The sequence below is a fragment of the Eurypyga helias genome, unplaced genomic scaffold, assembly GCF_000690775.1.
Source record: "Eurypyga helias isolate BGI_N326 unplaced genomic scaffold, ASM69077v1 scaffold17161, whole genome shotgun sequence".
Taxonomy (NCBI): domain Eukaryota; kingdom Metazoa; phylum Chordata; class Aves; order Eurypygiformes; family Eurypygidae; genus Eurypyga; species Eurypyga helias.
Genome location: NW_010231652.1, coordinates 1 through 23,259, shown reverse-complemented (window position 1 = coordinate 23,259; position 23,259 = coordinate 1). Strand labels below are relative to the sequence as shown.

Genomic DNA, 23,259 nt, shown 5'->3' with positions numbered 1-23,259 from the left:
GGCGTGGGCCCGAGTGGGTCTAGCTCGGGTGGGTGCTCGGGGTGCCCGCCCGGCGCCAGCCCGGTGGGTCCCTTCGGGGCGTGAAAGGCGGGCGTGGGGAGGGAAGAAGGATCAGGCGCGTGGCGTGGGATCCTCTCGGGGCTGCCCTCGCCGCTGCGCGGCATCCTGTCCACGCCTTGGGCTTCCACTTGCGGGTACCTCCCACGTGAGGATGTGCGGGGCTGCCTGTGCTTTGGCTCAGGAGAGAGCGTGCAGTGGTGTTTTTTTTCTAGCTCTGCTGCTTGCATGAAGTATTTTCCAAGAGAAGTGAAAGCTGTGTCATCTTACATTCATCATTAAAGGCAATGTGGTGTGTAGTTCTGCCTTTGGCGTTGTGCAGCGTGGTCTTCTCTGTGTCTACACCTAGTGCAGCTAGGGATGGGTAGTACCGCCAGGTAGTGGTGTCTGCAAACGTTCCCGGGTGCTGCGGAACGTGTCCCTGGGCCAAGAGGTCCTAATTGGTCCCTAAGTGACAAGGTAATGCAGGTGATATAAGCATAACAGAATATGTTTATGAAAGTAATATTCCTTTACTTAGACCCTGAAATATTCTTTAAAAAATTGGTCAGGGGCAAGTAGTGGGTACCAGGGATGAAGTATAACGACGGGGTAAATGGATTGATGGCTCTCCTTTGAGCTTTGTTGGTTCTCAGCATTACGCAGGTCTTGGGGAAAAAAAAGTGTTGTTATTTTGCCCCCACCCCCCATCTGACAGTTTGCCCATTGCTGGTTCGAACTTGGGTATGCTTCCTATCTCTGAGGGCCTTCTACAGGAAGTTTGACAGCTTAACTGCAAACCCTGTGAAGACCCATCATCTCCTTTGTGTGTGATTGAAACATGCCCCTTGGCCTTCTCGCAGGCAGCTCATGTGTCTTCTTTGTGCTGCCTGTGGGGTGGCATAATTAAAATTTAAACCCAAGACACTTTCCCAGGCTTTGCTATGCTTATTACCTAGATGAAAAAAGTAAAAGACAGGAAATAAGGCCAAGAAAAGAGTACCTTGTTTAACACTGAGCAAAGTCTCTCTTTTCCAGACTTCCCGTTAGCATTATGGTAAGATTCCACAAGGCCAGTCAGGAAGGCTTCATCCCTTGGCTCGTTAATAGTTCTGCTTTTTAGTTGTGTTTTTTGTTGGGTGTGGGTTTTTTTTTTTTAACATGGACTTGTACTGCTTCAACACGTCAGGCAGGGAAAGAAGCTATCTTCTTGTTCTTTTCCCCTTTCTCCCACCAAATGTCTCAGCTTGGTTCCAGCCCTTTGCTCCAGTGGGGTATAGCCTTCTTTAAAGGCATCACTTCTGATTTCTGCTGTTGAACTTCTTAAAAACTCCTACACAATCATATGTCTATTATTCTATTTATGTTTTGTTCAGCATATATGAAGTCTCCTCTGAAATAACTCTAGATGTAATGTTTTTGGAACAAAAACATATCCATCTGTGGCTCGAGTCGGTGTGCTTTATAAAGGTTGTACTTCCGTTTGCAATGAGAAGTACAGACAGTACCATTAAACACTTAGGAAGAACCTGTATGCCAACTGTGAGGGAGTTTTGAGGATGATGAAAAGGTGATTTATTAAAGAGGTAGCATTTTCTTACACTGAGCTTTTGAAACTGCTTCCTTCAGCTAGCATCAATTAGGGAAATCCTATAATTTCTAACGTAGGGCTGAGGAGGCACAAACCAGTTACGCACTTCCAGTAATTTTTGGTGTTTGACAGAAGGATGTATTTGACAGATGCTTGTTCGTTGAGCCTTACTGCAAAATGAACAAGGAACAATTATATAAAACACAGAGCATATAGTTATGTACAAGGAAAAGGCTGGAAACAGTTTCTTTTCAGTTCAGGCTGGAATTCCTGGTGGCACGCTAACCAGGCTGCGGAATACTTTCATTCTTATTTTTCCTAATGTGGATTTACGTAAATCTTCCTTAAGCATTTGTAAATGGTACATTACCCTTGGAAATCATTGCTATATTAAGGCAGAGTGGAAGGTTCAGAAGAGAAGTAAAATTCTTGAAAAGACAGGTTTCTGGACAAAATTGTCAACTGGTCTGAGTTGGTGCAGTCTGTGTTCTGCTGATTCCAGCACTATGCTATCCAGCAGTATAACTTTGAGTTGTGTTTGGTAGACGGTTTGTGGACCCAGCTGGGAAAATAGTAGTCCTTCTTAGGCGTTTTGGGGTTTGTGTTGTTTTTTTTTTTTGGGGGGGGTGATTATTTTGTTCTGTTTGGTTGGAAGGTTGTGATTCTGCGATACTGGAATAACTTGTCAAAAGACAGCACTACGATTTTCTTGCTTGTTGCTTGCCTGACAGTCCTCGTATGCAGAGACTAGGAGTTGCAAGTGAAAACCTAAAATGTTTTGTGCAAAGACTATGGAAGTTTAGAACCATTCAGTTCCTCATAGAGGGAATAAATTATGAGGTCTGTGGCTGATGAAATAACTGGTGTCCTGTTACATAACCAGATCTCTTGTGCATTTTTTCTTCAACATCTTCCACCACCTCCTTATCCCTGCTATCCAGGCTTCACTCCATATCCACCTGAAACTTCGTATGTTTTAGAGAGGAAAAATACTTGAGCTTGAACTGCGAGTGTCCATAGACTGGTAATTTTGATTAATGAAGGCTGTGGATTAAAATGCTATCATATCTGTGTTCATGCCTAAATAATTAAAACACAATCATCTGGTTCAGTCCTAAGCTATAAACTTGTACAGTGTTTAATAGTGTTTACTTCTACCTGTGCGTTGTTCCCTGTTACTTTCAGTGTAAGTGTGTACTCTTGTATCTTGTGCTGGACAGTAATAGGATCAAACATAGTTTATCTTCGTATAACCTATTTCTAAATTACAAAGGCCTTAATTAAGGTGAGAAGGAGAAGCAAAATGTGAGCAACCCTGATTTTTCAAGTACAGCGAAGTTGCAATAGTGATGGCTGCTAGTATGGGGAATATAGCAAAATGGTTAATTGAAGTGTGTGGTTTTTTTCCTTAAAATAAGAAGGCAGTGTAGGGCTACTTTTTAAGGACAGGGATGAATTCCCAAGATACCTTTTAAAATTCATCTTGCTTTTGCACCTAGGCCAGATTCCAGAGGAAGAGCTGCATAGTCACCAGGTAGTGGTTGTTCATCCCACTGTTACTCCTGTCAGAATGTGGATATAATACTTGCAGATGCAAGAAACTGTCAGAAATGGACTTTCATTAGCCCTTTCATAACTTCCTTAGAGGCTAAGGTTTTGGAGCAGCAGTTCTTGGTTTTACCATAAACACTGACATTTAGTGAAACATGTCCATCTTTGGTCTGAGTTTATAAATACGTGGTAAATTCTCAGGTAAGTGACTATCCACACTGTTAATGGGGTCAGCGTCTGGCTATGCAGGTGGACAGAAAGTAGGTATTTAATGACTTGGCAGGTGTTTATATCTCTTTGTTGGAGATGAGTTCTCTGTAGTATGGTCCCAACTTCTTCAAGATGCCTGCTTTAGATAGAGTGGCTACCAGCTGTGGCTTGCAGGCCTTGCAGCTTTCATTTTTTGGGTTGCAAGGGACCTTTAAAGGCCATCTAGTCCAACCTCCCTGCAGTGAGCAGGGACATCTTCAGCTAGATTGGGTTACTCAGAGCCCCATCCAGCCTGTCCTTAGATGTTTCCAGGGATGGAGTGTCTGCCACCTCTCCAAGCAATCAGTTTCAGTGTTTCACCACCCTTGTTGAAAAAATTTCTTCTTTTATCTAGTCTGAATCTGCCCTCTTTTTGCTTAAAACCATTATCCCTTGTTCTATTGCAGCAGGCCCTACTAGAAATCTCTGTCCCCATCTTTCCTATGAGCCCCTGTTTAAGTACTGGAAGGTGCTATAAGGTCTCCCCGGAGCCTTCTCTTCTCCAGGCTGAACAAGCCCAACTCTCTCAGCCTGTCCCCATAGCAGAGGGGCTCCAGCCCTCGGAGCATCTTTGTGGATGTCCTCTGGACTCGCTCCAACCAGTCTATATCCCTCTGATGTTGGGGGCTCCAGAGCTGGATGCAGAACTGCAGGAGGGGTCTCACGAGAGCGGAGTAGAGGGGGAGAATCCCCTCCCTCAACCTGCTGGCCACACTTTTCCTGATGCAGCCCAGGATACGGTTGGCTTTCTGGGCTGCCCGCGCACACTGCCGGCCCCTGTCCAGCTTTTCGTCCGCCAGTACCCCCGAGTCCTTCTCCTCAGGGCTGCTCTCGATCCATTCTAGTCCACAGGCTAGAGTACTGCTGAAGACGTCTAGTTGTACAGTAGTCTGGTGCCTGTTTTTTTTTTTAAGAAGGGAAATAAGTATCAAAAGTCATTATTCATGAAATGGAATAAAATGGAATTTCCACTTGAATTTGACTGTGGAAATTGCAAGTTCCCTGACTTGAAAACCAGCCCTTTACAGCATGTGCTGAACAGTGCTATCTTGCTAAGTGTGCTCACAGTGCCAAAACATAGCTTTTAGGTTAAGCAAACATTAGTTCCTGCCATCACTCTCCTGATAAACTGCAGAGCAAGCCTTTCCACCTCTATTTAGCTGATAAACTTTATCGGAAGATGGACTGTTTGACTAAGAGCAGTTTTCTGTAAATACATTGAATGCCATCCTCTTTGCTTTGGCAGTCAGTGCAGATCTATTGTTAAATTAGGCTGACTGACCCGATATTCGACAGCAGGAAATGTGAAAGATAGGGAAACTGTGTCAAGAGAGAATTTATGCTGCGAAAGGCGAACATCTCTTTCATAGATGAAAATCTTAGGAAGAGGCAGATAAAAATCTTGGTCCAATGTCTGAAGTTTTTTTCTGCACCCTTCCAGATAGAAATTTTGGATTTGGAACAGCTGTAAAAATCTGAGTAATAGCTCAGAAACATTTAAATAAGTAGGCTATCCGTTAGAATTTTTCAGTGTGTTTGCTGGCTTGTTTTGTCAAAGTGAAATATGGGAGTTTCCTCTGTCAGACCTTCATCAATCCAGTAACGGGTCTTGTAGCAGAGATACTCCTTAAAACATGACATCTTGATGCTTTGGGAAGCTTAGTGAAACGCTCTGTAAATGGGGAGACGTAGAGGTGCAGACTGCGTAAGTCAGCGCAGCTTTTAAAATGCACGTAGCTGCGGAGCTCGGATGCAGGTACAGGATGAAGCTGTAGTTGGTGTGAGTAGCTCTGGTTCTGTTGGCTCGACTGGATATACTGTTCTCAAAAGGTTGAGAGCGCGGTGTGCTGCGTGGAGGACTTGAATCTTCTGTAGGAAAAAGGGTGTTCGGTAATTTGCTTGGGGTAGTCGCGTTTGTCTTGGTTGAATTGCCAGCCTGTCTGTGCATTAGTCAGCCAGCATAATTTAAGGGAAAAAAAAATCCAGACTGGAAGACAAGGAGACTTCTGTTGGCTTACAAAGCTGTCTTCTGTTGTTGGTATGTAAGTACAGTGTTTTAAATAAATTGGAGAACGAGAAGTGAGACTTTTACTACTGGTTTTCACTGCTGGTTATGAGGAAGGGAGGGAGACGAGTGCGATCTAGAGGTTGTCTTAAAGTTAAAAGGGTATTTGGACATAATCAGATTTTTATTAAAAATAATCATAAATCTGACCTGCTGTTGAGCTAGAGTGAGCTCGTACTGGGAGAGGAGGGAGGATTAAATGTCAGTCTGTAGGATTGCATTGGCCTCCCTAGGGTCTGTGCTTAGTATTTTATTTTTGTAGTTATAACCCCGAGTACTGATATTCAAAGAATTAATAATCTGGTGGAAGCTTTCATGACTAGAACTTAGGCCTAGTTTCTGTATATGCATACATGTATGAATACAGATGAATTGCCACTAAGCATTCTGTTTTTGGATGAGAACTTTTATCTATTACAGCAGTGTAACAAAGTACTGCCAATATTATTAGATTATAAAATTGAGCTTCAAAGTTGATAGCTAAAATAATGTAAGACTGCGTACTCAGCATTTTAGTTAGTTTATGTCTACCTTTACTAGAGAAGAGTTTTTTGTTTTGGTTTTATCTCATTTTACTTGTCAAACATGAGAACATTCGTTGACTTTCTCTAAGCTGACTTGTGTAGAAACAAACCTGAGCGCTTCAGGGGACAGGCTGCTGTCACTGCCCCTCGCAGTTTGGAAGCGGACGTCCCAGCTGAAGCTGGGTTCAGGCTTGTGCCCCTGCCTGCTGCAGGTTGCTCTGGAGCATCAAGGAAAGGCGAAACTGAGGTTAAACGTATGGAGAACTTGGGGAGGCTGTCTGTATTGCAGCTTTCCCTTGAGGAAGGGATCTTGATGCTTAATCTGGTAGGTTTCCTTCACCTTTCACTTAAAAGGGAGATGCAGGTTGCAAAACAAGGCGGGCGTACAGGAAGCATATCTCACAGTAAAATAGCACACGGAGTACTTGGAGAGCCAGCGTGTTTGCACTGATGAACATAATGCCCACTGAAGATGTATCTGTGCTGCGCCTTACCTTGGCTAAACGTGCACAGTGAGGGTTACTGCTTCTGGTGCCTGAGCGGGTTCAGGCTGCTGTCTTATGCTGCAGGTGGCTTTGCTTGCTTTCACTGGAACTGACGTGGCTTGCATAAGCGTCTAGAAGGACAGGGCCTTTAGGACTCCTTCTAGGAGTTCCTAAAAACAGGACCGTTTTGAAGAAAATGCACACTCATCATCTTTCTCTTGCCTGTGGGACCATTGGGTCAATCTGCTCTTACAGCTTTATTCTGAGGCACGTAGGTCTTTGGGTCTTATCAATATTAGATCCTCTGTGCAAGTAACATGTCGTCTGTGATGTCAAGAAGTGGGAAATGTGATGAATCTGCTCCAAAAAATTTCTAAATATAATCTTAGCAATAAATGTATGTCAGTAAGAACATGACTATGCTGCAGTTAGGGAAGTTTGCTGTTGTAAAGTGTATGTGTGCTACCCTATTACCATTTTGTCCTACTTAAAGCTGAATTAAACTTTGTGTTCACTGAAAAAGTTTCTTTGAAATTAGTGGTAGCAGTTATATCAGTAATGAAAATGTCTCTTTGTGAATAACGCAAAAATGTGTAAAAATAAAAATATCCACTAATGTACGCATGTGTGTTCTTTTTCTTTTTGCAGTAAAATGAAACAAGGTCTCCTTCCTAGCTTAGAAGATCTCCTTTTCTATACTATTGCAGAAGGACAAGAAAAAATACCGGTTCATAAGTTCATAACTGTAAGTTTGCTCTTCCAGAGTGCTGTCTGAAAGCTAACTACTACAAGGCTTTTTTAACATTCTCGATGCAAGAATGCAAAGCATTTCTGTTATACATGGTTGGCTGCAGCAAGGAATGTAACACACACCCCTCACCCCCCTATTTCTGTAATTAAGAGAATGAGTGTCCTAGTATTGTTACTACTACACTGTGCAGGAGTAAGCCTGAAAGTGTCTGTGTCTATGGCAGGGCTGGACAGTTGCAGCTGTGTAAAATGTAGTTGGATCACTGTGGATTTCAAGGGACGTTAATGCTTTGACAGGAGACGCAGCCAGAATGGCAAAATGAAATGGCAGAGGGATCATAAGGTGTGACAAAGTCTGTGTTGATAACCCAGTAGCAATTGTCTTTTATCTTAATAAATGAGACCGAGCAGTAGAGAACTTAATTGTGATAGCATCTCTTTTAATTTTAGTAATTATTGTTTCATTGTAATAGGCACTCAAATCTACAGGATTACGTACATCTGATCCCCGATTGAAAGAGTGCATGGATATGTTAAGACTGACCCTTCAAACAACTTCAGATGGTGTTATGCTGGACAAAGACCTTTTTAAAAAGTAAACTTTTGTCATTAACATAACCGTATCATTCTGAATGCATGTTGTTTGTATGTTGCCGACTGTAATTAGAAAGGGAGTCAGACACACACTCCTGATGCTATTCTCATACGAGTTTGTTCTCTGCTTTCACACAGCAGGCAGATTGCGGCATCTCCCTGAGAGTTTGATCTATCAGTGTTGTTTGCACGTGTACCTGGCCCCATAATGCAGCTTTCTGTCACATGCCAAATAATGAGTTGAAGCAGCAAGGAATATTTAGTATGGGTACATACAACTTCTCTCTCGCTGCATCGTTGGTTTCTGATCTGAAGTTCAGGATGCTGCTTCAGTGTAGGGAGATGTTCAGAGTATGTATGTAGTCATTTCTAAAAAACGAGTATGTGAAAAATAGGGTCAAGTTAAACTTCAGGGTATGTAGAGACAAGAGCAGTTAGGGCTGTTAGACGGCTTTGGTCTGTTTTGGGAAAGATTTATGTGCCATATTTTAGTGATTTTTTTTTTTTTTTAAAAGAAAACTCTGTGGTCAGTTGGCTGAACAATATGAGCACTGTTCAGGTTGTCTTCAGTTCATTCCAAGCATGCTCCTTTGCTCCCCTGCTTACACTTTTTGTATGCCAAAAGATGGGAAGTTGAGGCTTTTAAATCTTGAAATGAGAATTGTCAACTGTTTTTTTTTGAGTCTGTATTTTCATTCCATTTACAGGGTAAATGCCATAATATCTAAAACTTCCTTCTTTCCTGAAGTGTATACTTGTGTCATAATTGGTACAGTTTTCTTGTTCTGTGGCATTTTTTTGAATTTGTGAACTAGTGCTGTTTAGTGCTATTTCCTCTCAGTTACAGTTTAAAATATATGTGTATAAGAAAGGTGTGCTTATGTATATGATTGCACATGCATATAAAATATATAGTATACAATATATGCTTACACTGTATATTAACATGGTGCATGTAAATATAAGCATAAAGTATATATGTTTTTTTAGATATATATAAATATTTTTGGAAGTACATTGAGGAAAAAAAATAATGTCTGTGTGTGACAAAATAACAAACCAGTGAACCCCTTAATCAAATGGGGAATACTTAAAGATACATATGGACTATATTTATTTCTGTATTTAAGTTCAAGACCACTGGTTGGTTGTCAGCACAGTAAAAACTCTTAAATGGTTACTTTCCTGGGTGTATGGTTGGATTGGAAAGGAAATGCTTTTGCTGTTATTCATTACATTTATACTAGCAGGCTTGGTTGTGATAGTAAACTATGAGTTATGTTTTAGGCAACGGCTCTATATTAAACAAGGACAAGTGACTGCTAATTAGCAAGGTTAGCCTGTGTTCTACATCACATGTCTAGGATTTGGCCCTCGCTGTTAGGGGAGTACTTACCTAAGGACTTTGAAGCTTCAGTTCCCCTACATGTAAAAGTTAGTGGTGTAATTCTCCTGTAATGCTAGATCAAATAAAGCATGAAGAATAATTGACGTGGAGTAGTGCTAGCAAAAGCTTGACTGAATCAATCAAGCCCAGTAGAAATAACCTGTGAAATATGTTAGCGCATGCATCTGTACTGTCTGTGTCTGACAGAAGTTTCAACACCTTTTTAGTGTGGCTTCAGTGTGGCATTAGGATCCAACTTGACTAAAATTGCTTTATTTTGAAGATTTGGGGTTTTACAATGCTTTACACTTACGTAAAAATTTGGAAAACCCTCCACGTTACAGGCAGAACAACTCAGGGTTTTAACTTTTTGCCTCCAGTTTCTCAAACTGAAGGATCCTCTGGCGCGCGTTTCGGAGAGCGCTTGACTCATTTCTTGAATTAGCTGTTCATGTGGCATCTAGATAACGTGACACGTGGTCTTTGTAGCATGAATGGTGCCTCGCTGAGCACAGCCCGCTTACTGAAAGCAGCGTGGTGTGCTAGTTAGCTTGCTATGGGAATTTCTTCCCTTGTGTGTTTTTTTGCTACCCTAGCTATGGTACTACTTATTGTAGTAGTAGTGCTGCTATCCAACTGCTGTTAGATGGAACTTAGGCAATTTAATCAGTATGGAAGACTGTACATGCTAATTCTCCTTGTGAAGATATTTTGACATACCTTATTTTTTGACATCTGTTTGTATGATGTTGCAGCTAAACAGTAGAAAAAATCTAATAATCTTTGTGAGAAATACTCCTACCCCTCTTAGCCTTTCCTTTAACTCACAGCTTATTGTTCTTAATTACTTTTGAAAAGGGGCTGTTGGACGTGGAGTAGGTAACCTACTGGAGGCTGCTGGGAACAAAACCGAACAGGTTTTTTTTCCAAGCTGTGTGAAAAAGGAGTGGATAAGCATGAGAAATTGCAACAAAACCAACTCAATTGCATAGTCTAACAAAGAAGGGTATTAGAGCAATTCTTAAAATGCCAGCGTGTGCAACGGAAACCTCTCTACTGTTTCACTTTCACTCTTGGAGAGTAGTGCCTAGCAGCATTTGAAATGGTTGTCTGTTGAATTTGGGATAAAGTCTCCTGAGTATAAAGAGTTCAAACTGGAGCTTTAAGAATAGAGAGGGGGGATTCAAAGGGGAGGTAGTTCTGACAGTTCACTGGTCTTCATGAAACCTCATTTTTGATCTCAATGACTTTTAATAATGGGATTGTTGGAAGTATCTATTCCAAGTGAGAATATTTCCCTAACAATTAATTTTTTACTTTTCTGAGTAAGTCCTCCTTGTAAGGATATGTTTTCCTGTGTATTGTGGACCTAGATGTTCTTAACTTTCCATTTGTCTGTGTTAACAGTATGTTTCTGCTTTTGTCAGCACTGCAGAAAGCATAGGGGATGAACATGTTAATGAAAGCGTTCAGTGTTAAACCTCCCTTTCTCTTCCTTGCATTGGGTTAAGGCTGTTAATGTCCTTTGTCAGGTCATATTTCAACTGATGTGATAATGACTCCCAATTCCCACTGCTGCTCCTCCCCCCAGACATCCCGTTTCCAGCAGCATGTCTCAGCTTGTGTTTTGACCCTTCCCTCCTGTTTCTCGTAGATAAGTCCTTTCCTTTTTACCTCCTCACTTCTTTAAATGCAGCAGATGGGCTGATGTTCAGAGGGTGTGGATGATAACTGCATTCTGGGTTAAAAGGCAGCAAAGATTCCTTAACTGGCGGTAGCTTGAAGCAAGAGCCTTGCGGTACTGCTCACGGTTAACTCTTGCTTGGTTTAGAAGATGTTATCGAGCACTTCCACAGGGTTTTGTTCTTACTAGAGCAGAAACTCAGTCCAGGTTGGTCTGTTGGCAGTGCCTGTGCTCAGTGAACATGGTGAAACCAGTTGGGAGTGAGAAACCAACCCTGAACCTCAGAAGTCCGATCTAAGTCCAAAATAAGTGTTCCTTTGGATAAAGGCTGGATTAGATGGCCTTCACCTGTCTTGGTCCTGAGAAAGGGATGACTTATCCCTTTTGCAAGCTTAGATGCTGTTTAAAGGGAAATTGATAGTACTTTGTAGTGCAGCTGCACAGTTGAAATTCCAAAGAAGAGGTGTAAATAAAAAGGCATAAAAATGAATGCAATGAAACAATTGTAGATAATTTTTAAAAAGTAAAACTTATGAAGTGTAAAATTGAAGTCTTCCAAAGAAAGACCTGTTCTTGCAGGCATTTAACTGACAGTCCTTTAAATAGTGTGTAACTGCTACTTAAGTCGGCTTTTTGATGGCACTTTGTCAAAATACTAATAAACTCTTTCAACCTTTTGCAGGTGTGTACAAAGTAATATTGTGTTGCTTACTCAAGCTTTCAGGAGGAAGTTTGTCATTCCAGATTTTATGTCGTTTACTTCACATATTGATGAGTTATATGAAAGTGCTAAAAAACAGTCTGGAGGAAAGGTAACCTGTTTGTAAATTCAACCTCAAACTTCTTTAGATTTCTTAATGCAAACTAAATACATGCTCTCTTAAGTAGACAGGTACTTCTTAACAGTTCTAGCAAAATGTTGAACTGATACTTTGATAAAGTATTTCTGTAAGTTCAGTTATGTGCACAACTTGTAAACTGTTAGAGATACAGCTCCTTACCCCTAGCAGTCGTTTACAGTTTTGAGGTGAGAGGATAGTGTTGTTCTTTATTTTATGTAAACTATGAAACTGCTGTATAATTTGTCAGATTAAAATTTAGCCTATAAAAGAATTACGCTACTCTACACAGCTGGCTGGGTGGTGTGACAGAATTAATTGTCAGCACCATACCTGTGTTAAGTACAGTTTATTCTAGTGCTTATTTTCAAGAAGTTAATGGCAAACCCCCGAACTTTGTTACAAGCTAAACTTCTATGAGTTGAAAATGCTGCACATGCCGTAACACGGAACAGATTCCTCTTAGAATGTGCTGAAGCCTGTACTTTGAAAAAATGTTTTATTTGATAATGATCTAGGGGATACAATAATTTGTAATGAAATTTTAGATACACTAGGTCATTATTAGCATGGTAATTCAGTTGTGCCTGTGTATCCTTTCCATTGACACTTACTTTAATGAACGTGTATTGACGTACAGTTAAATATTTTGGCTGTTGTAATGCCTCTCTCTGTTTCACCTTGTGATAGGTTGCTGACTATATTCCACAACTGGCCAAGTTCAGCCCTGATCTGTGGGGTGTGTCACTCTGCACAGTGGATGGACAGAGGTATATACTAACTTCTAGGTTTTGCTATTCCAATTATTTAAACTGACACGTACAGCTCTTGATCATATCTCACGGATTCATAAAGAAAAAGCTTTAGTGGAGTTGTTTAAGAAGTAAAGTAAACTTGGTCTTCTTTCTTAACTTTTCTCAATTCATCTGTTTAAGCTGAATTATTTTGCTATTATTGTAAGATATTGTTTAAATAGTATTTGTAAATACTGTGTTTAAAGCTGGATTATGTTGCGCTTGTGGTCCAAATACAGTAATGAAGCTGTAGGTAATTTTGGTGATTACCCAAGGACAGGATAGAGAGAATGCCTGTGTAGTATTAATCACGGGAAAAGCTTTGTCTAACAGTACCTGTGCCTCAAGCTACATTACTTGTCCTGTAGGTCACGGTGTACTTAAAAGTGAATTCCTTTTCTGCATTTTAATGTAGCATTACTATATGATCGCTATGTATCACTGAAAATAATCAGATCCATATTATTTAAACAGAAAATGAAGGTCTGCAAGCTGGACAGAACTTTATGTGATACTGCTTTTCAGGTTTATGTTTTCTTATAAGGGTGCATGTAGGTCTTAGATAGAGCTAGAGTGATCTTAATTTTTTCTTTATTAGTAACTCAGTGTAGCAGATACTCCTTTACAAACAGGCAGATAAGTGTATCTTACAGCATCTAGCTGGGAAGTAAGGGAAGCTATTCTCTCTCTACCTTTATAACTAGACAATGTGAGATACTCATCAGATTTCATGTCTCTGCTGGCCTGCAGTTATGGTCATACTGTGTATTCTAAATACCAGATTTTTTAAGATGTTGAGTATGTCCTGGGTGGATGGGACATTCCTGAGAGAGCACCAGACTTGGTTATGGTGACTATGGATTGGGGTTCATTTTAATGTGATCCATTATGATCTATATGTTTGTTTCTTATTAGTCATATGCTGGCAAGCAGGAAATTTCAAACCTCTTCGTCTGTGTGTCTCCCAGGCATTCTGTTGGCGATACCAAAGTTCCGTTTTGTCTTCAGTCCTGCGTAAAGCCTTTGAAATATGCTATCGCCGTTAACGATCTTGGCACCGAGTATGTGCACAGATATGTTGGTAAAGAGCCTAGTGGACTAAGATTCAACAAGTTGTTCCTGAATGAAGATGGTAAGAGAAATGTAATACTTAATAATACTCAATTTTAGAAAATTGCAAAACAAGCTACACAGTTTTTCAGTCTTTTCATTTTACTGTATCTTCTTCAGTCTTATTATTAGACAATGATCCAAAATATTTTGCCATCAGCAAGGTAGGCTTATCCTTTGTCACTTGCTTTTGCCTAATTTAGAATGCCAGTAAAAGATGCATTATTACTTCTGTTCTATTTGCTAGCTATCCAGCTGTAGGAAAAAATAAAGCATTTTGATAACGCAGGTATTTGACCTGCGTATTTGTTTAGTTGAGCTGGTAGCAAGTGTTCCTTAATCATACCTTCTGTAAACGGATGGGGAAAGAATCAAAGATGTTAAATGGATTTTAAGAAAAAGATGTGTATCACTTCCATTCTCAGCCCCCTGAGAAGCAGGTGCTGGGGCTGAAGGCCAGCGCTGGTTCGTTTCCAGAATGCGGAATTGAACACATCTTCCCACAGAATATGGGAACTATACTGAATTTGGCTACTGCTTCAAAACAACGTCATCCAGTTCTTTTCTTTTCCTGTGGCAGGAGTGCTTTATCAAGAATTTCTCTTACAGTACTTATCTAGGTTATTTCTTTTTCACATTATATTAATTCTCAAGCATAAAAACGTTATTTTTAAAAAGATTATGGCAAAAATCTGAGAATGATGATTCATGTAGCCTTAGAGGAAATACTGGATGTTATCTTTGAAACACAAATGTTTCTTCTAGCGATTTTTCTCAGTAAGAGAACAGGCAATGTTTCTGTTGCCATGGTATTGCAATTAATATTAACAGCATAAGGCTTGGATGATATTTTTCTCAGGGATTGTATTGAATTCTGACCTAAATATTTATTATTAATATATTAATGATAGATAATTATATTTAGTACATACCTTAAAAATATCTTTCCAAACTTACAAATAAAATAGATCTTGACAATTTATTTCTTCTTTATGTTAGTAAGTGGTAATGAAATACGAAGATGCATATATATTGTCAAGAGGGAATTAAGCATTTTGTCGAGCTTTACTGTCTTGTTTTTGCACATACAGTGTTACACAGTGTGAAGAAGACTGCCTTTCATGTCCTAAGAAAGCTTTTCTAAAAAAAGTTTTGATGGTGCTGAAAATTGCCCGTTTTGTTCATTGGATCAATATAGGAGTTCTGTCTGTTCTCTTTTTAATGAAAAGACAGAGTATAGTAATTGTTTTTTCTTTTTATTGCTATTTTTAAAATTAAAATATGAGAAAAGATGAATTGTTAGCCTGTGGTCTTCTACTATATTACTGTTAGACTTTAAGAATATTTATAAGACTGTTATGCAGTAAAAGCATTGGGATTACGAAAATTTGATCAGTGTGCATGAAATTAAAGATCACTAATTCACATGACAGAAATTTTAATTTTTAAGTATGTGCTTGTGTGGCTGATACAACTGACATGCGAAAAATGTGTTAGAAGTAACCTGAACACCCTCTTATCTGTACAGTCCTTAAACGAAAGACTAAACCAGAAGGTAGATATCTAATAAATAGCAACACTTTGGTTATAGGGAGAGGACAGGATGTTGGGTTTCTGTGAGCGAAGGAAGAGGAGGGAAGAAGGGATTGCACTTTACTTGTAGATTTAAATTGGTGTATGCCATTTGGATACGCCAAGTATTTGGCAGTTTGAACATGCAGAGCTACTTTGAAGGTCAGATTTGAAAATAATATGTAGATATTCATTAATTACCTGATATTCTATTAATTATTCTGATAAGGTTGAATTTCATGCTTGTAATCAAGATTTTAAGTGATATGCAGGTGTTTGAAAACATATTGGACATGCACCTGAAGCTAGTTTTTATACTGCTGTGGTGGGTTGACCCTGGCTGGAGGGCAGGTGTCCATCAAAGCTGTTCTGTTATTCCCTTCCTCAGCTGAGCTGGGGAGAGAAAATACAAGGAAAGACTCATGGGTTGAGACAAGGACAAGGGAGGGATCACTCACCTGTTACCATCACAGGCAAAACAAACTTCACTTGGGGAAAATTAGATTAATGTATTGCCAATCAAATCAGAATAGGATGAGAGATAAAACCAAATCTTAAAACCACCTTCCCCCACCCCTCCCTTCTTCCTGAGCTCAGCTTTGCTCCCCATTTCTTTCCCTCCTCCCCTCCAGCGGTGCAGGGGGACAGGGAATGGAGGTTGTGGTCGGTCCATCACAGGGCGTCTCTGCTGCTCCTTCCTCCTCCGGGGACGATCCTCACACCCTGCCCCTGCTCCAGTGTGGGGTCCCTCCCATGGGAGACAGTCCTCCACCAACTGCTCCAGTGTGGGTCCTTCCCACGGGCTGCAGTTCTTCATGGACTGCTCCAGCGTGGGTCCCTTCCATGGGTGCAGTCCTTCAGGAGCAGCCTGCTCCAGCCTGGGCTTCCCATGGATTCACAGGCTCCTTTGGGAGGAGTCGGCTGCCCCAGTGTGGGGTCCTCCCCAGGCTGCAGACAGGTCCCTGCACCACCCCCCAACCCGTGACCCTCCATGGCTGCAGGGCACAGCCTGCCCTCTCACCATGAGCTGGAGGGGAACCTCTGCCCCGGCCACCTCCTCCCCGCCTTTCCGCACTGTCCTGGGGGTCTGCCTGGCTGTCTCTCTTGCATCTCTCCAGCTGTAATTCCGCAGTGACAACTTTTCCCTTTTCTTAACTACATTATCTCAGAGGTGCTGCCACTGTCACTGATGAGCTGGCCTTCGCCTGCGGCAGGTCCGTCTTGGAGCGGGCTGGCACTGGCTCTGTCGGACATAGGGGAAGCTTCCAGAAGCCATTCCTGCAGCTCCCCACTACCAAAACCTTGCCAATGTAATACATTAAGGATTCCTAAACCAGGATGTTCTTCCATTTCTTTGTTTGCTATTAGTGAGATTCAAGCTGGAAAGAAGGAGACTATTACCAGACAATTTTAAATTATAGCTAAAAATGCCAACTTGAAACAAAAAAGTGTTACTAAGAATCATATATGTTTTGAGTAAGATCTGTGCTGTGTGATGGAAATTTGGAAATTTCTGCAGCCTTGTGAATATTCAATTGTAAAACTTTTTTTTTTTTTAATCAAAGAGGCCATATGCTCATTGAACAATCCAGATTTCTGGAGGACAAGCAATTCCCATGCTAATTAAAACCAGATTATTCTAGTTGATTGAGGTAGATCAGGAATTTTACATAATAAAGTGTCCCTGAAATAGGCTTCAGGGATATTTTTCCTGGTTATGGTCCTTGACAGTTTGCAGGTTTTTTCATGCCTGTTGAGTTCATAGTGTAACTTGTCTGACAGCACCTGTATGTATGGACAGTTACCTTATCTGTACTTGTGACCTTCTCCTGATTATAATTATTTGTAGAGTTGGTCCAGTAATATAATTGTTCATAGACCTTAGTCCAATAGCAAATGTGGCATTGTCATTGATTGAGGGATTGCCAGGAAATTATTGATTCTGCTGAAGGATTTTGTTAACTGAAGATGGAATTCTTTATTTAAGCTTTTGCATGGCACAAACACGTTTTGATGTAATTTCAGAAAGAACTTGTCATGATGATTTGTTCTGTGTATTAAAATGTCTGTACCGTGTGTGTGGCAGCCTCCTTTCTGTGCTCAGCCACTGCAAGTACAAGAAAGGCCTAAGGGCGATGATGGACAAAAAAGGTGGGAAGAACTAGCAGAGGAAAAGCACTGTAATTTGAGCCTTTTGGGGGAAAGGTCTAGTTCTCATACGGCATAATTGCATGGCAGGTTGCTAAAGCAGTCGTGCTGATTGCCAAGCAGTTCTGAGGTATTAAAAAAATACATATTTTCCACCATTCAGCAGTGATGTCCAGTGGAGAGATTTTTAGGTCACTAAATAAATTATATTTTATTTTGAATTAAGATATAACTGCTAAATATATTGTAGTTCTGTATGTAAAAGGCTGTTCTAGACACACGTCTCCTTCCCACAGGAGAAACAGTGCTGTGTCTGAGAATAATATATTTACTATCTGGAGGCTGTTAGGTGGTTTGTTTATGCGAGAGGCAAATCGTTGAATTGGTGCTGGACTTAATCAGGGCACCCTACAGTCGAAGGGTTGTTATGACTTGTGCTTTTCACTAAGGATAAAAACTGGAGTTTACGCGCAGGTGTGATGAGGTGGTACATCAGTGTGAGGGACTCGCAGAGACGCTGCGGAAAATCTTCAGTCTGAGCAGATCACTGCCTGTATTATTTGGGGATGTATCGAGTATGTGTTTGGTGATGTGTGTTAGCTTTGCAGACTTGGATACCTCTTCCTAAAGATTAATTGATGAGTGAGGTCATCTCATTGCCAAACTGTTGCAATTATAGTATCAATCTTCATTCCTTGTTGTCATACAAGGTGGCATCCGCTTCCCGATGCCACCCACTGTGAGGTAGATCAGTAGTTGCTGCTGCTATGGAAAGAGACCTGTGTATGACTCCTTCAAAATTAATGTGGTGTCAGAACATATACATCCCTTAGTGGTGGAAAAATACCTGGGAATGGAAGTAGTATCGATGGGAGTGAGAGACATCTCTTTGACATTAGCAGGGATCTTTCATATTGCAAGATTTTTATTTAGGCATCCTGGCCCTTAAAGGCCAGTGTATCATAAGTCTGGGGAGAGGTTCGTCACTGTCGGAGGAAGGGACCTACAACAATCATCTCCTCCAACTACCTGGCCACCTCAGGGCTGACCAAAAGTTAAAGCGTGTTGTTAAGTGCATTGTCCAAATGCCTCTTAAAGCACTGACAAGCTTGGGGCATCGACCACCTCTCGAGGCGGTCTGTAGCTGTTGTGGTAAGACAGGCGTTATCTGTCCATTACAGATATCTCTGAATGGGAAGTGTTTGGATAGTGTTATCCAGTGCTATCAAGATAATAGTGAAAATTGCTTTCCTGGGACCTGGATCCCCTGACAGGGTTTATTCTGCTTAGGAGAGGCAGCAGTGGATTAATGGAAGGTGTTTTACTCAGCTCTGTGACCTGTGGGTGTTAGGCAGCAGTAGGAGAGACCCCCGGAGAAGAAATTTTGCCAGACTGCTGTACCTCACCTTAGCTGTTAAGGCTCCAACAATGATGATTGTTCCTTGTTGAATCGTCAGGGGGGGAACAAAACACAACTTCATTGCAGAAGCACATTCAGCGAAGTCCGTATTTCATTTCATCAGAAGGGTCTTGCCATTATTCCGTGAGGTCTGCACATGGTGGTGTGTTGTGGTAAAGTGTCCAGAACTGGTACATGTAGTTGGGGATGTAAGCAGGGAGAGACAGGAATATTCTGAGAGGAAAAGGTAACCAAGAACGCCTTGTGACATTGAAGGTAAGGGGTGACATCTTCAAGGAAATGAGATGCAGTAGGATTTCCGAGGTATACTCTGTTGTGTGGGCTTACCACACTGATAAGCTTTTGAGTTGCTGAATGTTAAACAAACATTGCACATACTTTTGATTCAAATATATATGTGATGGGGGTTTTGGGATGATTTTTTTGCTTTATACTCTGTGGCAGATTGAAATGATGGAGATGTGCAAAGAAATAGAGCAAAACATTTTTATAAATTCCTTTATAACCGGTTGTAGTTTATGGACTGGAATGCTACCTGATGTTGATGAGAGGAAGCTGAAAATAAGGGAAGCGTAGCTAGAGCAAGAAATGAGGATGACGGTGCTCTTATCATGCATGAGGCCAGTGTTGTGTTGGACTGTGTGTCTGGAGTTGGGATCCCCAGTTCAAGGAGAATATTACAAACTGGAGCAGTGGAAAGGGCAGATTAGGGGCTCCCCTTGGACCCACTTAAAACTGTGAAGAGCAGTTACAAAGATGAGGATTTGTGTTACTCTTCTGTGAAGTGGCAGACGATATAACAAGGGTCAGTGGGCCCACAGTGTGGCTTGGGAGGTGCAGGTTGGATGTTAGAGTAAACTTGTCCTCTGGGAGGAACAGGTTTCCGAGAGAGGTAAAGGATTTGCCTTGTTTGGAGGCTTTCAAGACTCGGCTAGATGTAGGCATGACTGACCTGATGTAACCTTGGCAACAGTCTTGCTTTGAGGGAAGGAGTGGAGGGACATCCAGTTTTCACTTCTGACCATCAGTCTGTGATGCTGTGAATGTTCGTTTTCACTTGTAACAGCTTTGGTGTTGGGGTTTTGGTTCCTAAGGATAAACAGAGTTAGGAAGCTGCATTTTCCCAACTTAGACTCTGCTTTTAATCAGAAAGTCAAATATATTCGACCCAGGTTATTGACACATGAGTAGAACAGGATGCTTGATACAGGTGGATCCCAAGTACAGTCAGATAAAATGAGAACAGCTCATTAGTGTGTTGCAGAGAGATAACGTGTGGCACTAACAACTTTAAAAATAGTATATAGACACTGTGTTTTAGGGGAGCTTCACTTTTTTTGGGTGGAGGGTATTGGTCTTTACCTCTTCACTAATAGAATAACTAGTTTTAAAAAAATCCTTTCAATATTGACCTTCTGAAAAATGCTGAAAGGAGCTTGAGCTGGTTAGTTTTCGGAGATGATCTGACAGCCATAGATGGTTTAAGTGCCATTGACCATGACCGGTGTCATTTTCATGGGAAGATGTGTGTGTATACACTGTGGATATCAGACAAGTCTCCAAAAAGCAATCATCTCAAGTTCCTTTCAGTGCGTGTGTGAGTGTATTTTATATATAATTAGTGAACACTTGTGTGGGTTTTTTATATGAATATTTTTTCAAATTTGTAGATAAACCAAGTCACAGCAAATAAAAAGAGGAATTCAAAACTGTCACAATATTATCGTATTGAGAATTGGTTGAAGTTTTCAGACACTGGAACCCTCAAAAATGAATATCCTAGTAAGAAGACACAGCAAAAATGTTATCTGGGAAAAAAATTGTATATATATTGTAGGAGATAGATGTTGATGAATGAAAACTTGTAATTGGGAACAGTAGACATCTGATAAAACTTTTTGGAAAATGAAGGGGAAAAAAAGGTGATTCATTCACACAAGCAGCCAAGAATGACCGTGAATGCAAAAATACAGTTGATATGAGGGGTAGAGGTAAAAGAAAAAATTAAGTGTAGCAAGATATATGCAAGTCACTTGCAAAGTTAATATTGACCATTTCTCACTTAAACACTTGCCTGGTTTTGTTTGGCAGAAGTGTTTTGGCATATGTTTGTAATTGAAAGCTTTCTTTCACAGACAGGCCTCATAACCCTATGGTGAATGCTGGAGCAATTGTCATCACGTCTTTAATCAAGGTAAAAAGTTCATTTTTAGTTTCTCTCGGAGTATTTTAATAGAATGTAGAAAAAAGTCTTGTACAGATTATGGACTGTTTTCATTTTATGCGTGCAACTCCCGACGGCAGTTTATACCTTAGCAGGTAGACAAGTGTTTTGGAAACAATAACACTTCCAAGCAAATGCAACATTAGACTAGCAGTTGTTAAAAAGTCTCTCTCTTTCCTTAACATTTTTACTGTTTTGTTTCCTCCTTTAACTGCATGACGCTTGTTATTCTTGAGCCAACTGCCTCATACTTACTAAATGTTAAGAGTATGTCCCCTGGCATACACGTTACAGCCTTCAGAAGTATGTTTCTGAATGCCTGCTGCTCTTAGGTAGCGTAAAGTGACGAGAGTACTTCTCGCTGTGCAGAAGAAACGGAAGATGCTGTGCTTTGTACAGGAGCAATGCAGCTACAGTCACACGTCAATCTTAAAACTGAATTTGTCTGCTGTTAACATACTGGGCAACTACAGGATGTTTAACTTCTATGTTGTGTAGTTTCTGTTGGGGTGGTAAATGTGCTTGCTTAAATAAGTGTGTTTGGAAACAGTTACCCCTTTTTTTCCGAGTAAACAAGTTGAATAATGAGCTAACATCTTTAGCCCACAGTCCTGCAGCTTTTGGAAAGCTGTATTTTATTTTTCTTTAGAATAGCTGTATGTATCACTTGAAGTTGTAAATGGCACAAATTCTGTGTAATGCTAATGTTTGCCAGATACTTTACTTGTGTTTTCTGCCTTTTTTTTTTTTTGGTAGCCACTGCTACAAAAGCCTATTTATTTGTTTTTAAGGGTACCTGCTTAGAACTGTGGGGATCATGTCAATCCCCTGGAGTTTTGAAGTAGAAAACTTAATACTGTTACTTCAGAGGTCTGAAAATCTTGTTTACAGCCTTTGTCTTGGTTATGTTTCAAAGTCCACTAGCTACAGAGTGTTTCCTACCTCCTATTTCCAAATTGTTGTTTTTAAAATTACTTAGATCATGATTTTCTGTTATTTTATATTTAAAGAAGGTGTAAGAACTCCTGCTCAAAGACATTTATCTTTAATAGCTGTAGGTGAAAGAAAATGGCCTTAAGTATGACAGGTAAATTTATTCACATTTAATTTTTTTTTAAAAGGTTGACTGAGCATTGAAATTCACTCGGCTAACAGTGAATTTTAAAATCTGATTTAACACATTTGTCTGAAATGTCAAAATGTTAGTCCTACTACAACATGCCCTACCTGGTCGTAAGGCAAAACACAAACGTGTGCCTCTTGCAGAAGGCACGTCGTTCTTGGTAAATGGTGTACTCCCAGATAGACAACACGGATTTGTTTACTGCATGCAACTGTGATACTTGTTAGAAGGTTGGGGGATTGTTTTTGCTGGGTGGCGGGATTTTTATTATTTTATTTTATTTTAATTTATTTTTTTTCTGTTATTTTCTTATGAAAAATACTGGATTGCTCTGACGTTTTTGCATGTGGTAACTGCATGTCTAATGGACCCATATCATACTTATCACACTCCATTATTTGTTTTCAGTGTGATTAAAGTGTAGATTATTTTATGTACTGCTTCCCCTAAGATACCATTTATCATTTGAATAACTAACCAAACTAAACATATTCTGAAGAAAATTACACAGAGGGTCACAGCTAGAAAGTTACTTAATAGTTGTATTTTTTGTGAAATAACTTCTTTACAGTCTGCAGCTTAACAATATTCCTTTTAACTGTTCAGTGACTTAAGTAATTAACATTTATAATTGACCTAAGACTTGCCACCTTTTCCAGCAAACTAGTTTTCATTAACCCATGTTTTTCCCTCAGTTCCTCTTCATTCTTTGTGTTGATTTAAGGTGTTACTTGCCTATCTTGAAGACTCTGTATGGCTCTTAGAGTCCAAGAAAATTAAGGGTTTATTAAACATGGTTGAAGTCACCATGTATGACAGATTTATCTAATGATTGCATGTTACTAGCTGTGGGGAGATTGTTGCTGCATTTCGGTCTTACGAATGCTTTTACCTTCTTTGATATTAATTATTTTATCTCTTTCTGAGAAATTGATACAAGAAATCTTGCAAACTTTACACACATGGTACTGAATTTAGGAGCTGTTAGTATACCTGATCTTGCACAATACTGCCCTTAGAATCTGACATAAATTATGATTACTTGTGGATAAGAAATGACGCTTGAAGTAATCTTTTTGTCAGAATATGTAATATGTTAACATTTTAGAGGGG

The 23,259-nt window shown here is 40.2% G+C and overlaps 1 protein-coding gene across 1 annotated transcript; it reads left to right on the top strand.

Annotated features, from left to right (window-relative positions):
- Positions 1–7,149: 7,149 nt before the first annotated feature.
- Positions 7,150–20,993, top strand: LOC104516732 (glutaminase kidney isoform, mitochondrial-like; the record flags this gene model as incomplete). Its single annotated transcript, XM_010161165.1, has 6 exons — positions 7,150–7,246; positions 7,725–7,846; positions 11,599–11,728; positions 12,446–12,525; positions 13,518–13,681; positions 20,935–20,993. Coding segments are annotated over 6 exons (652 nt in total), but the record flags the coding sequence as incomplete, so codon positions are not given.
- Positions 20,994–23,259: the final 2,266 nt, after the last annotated feature.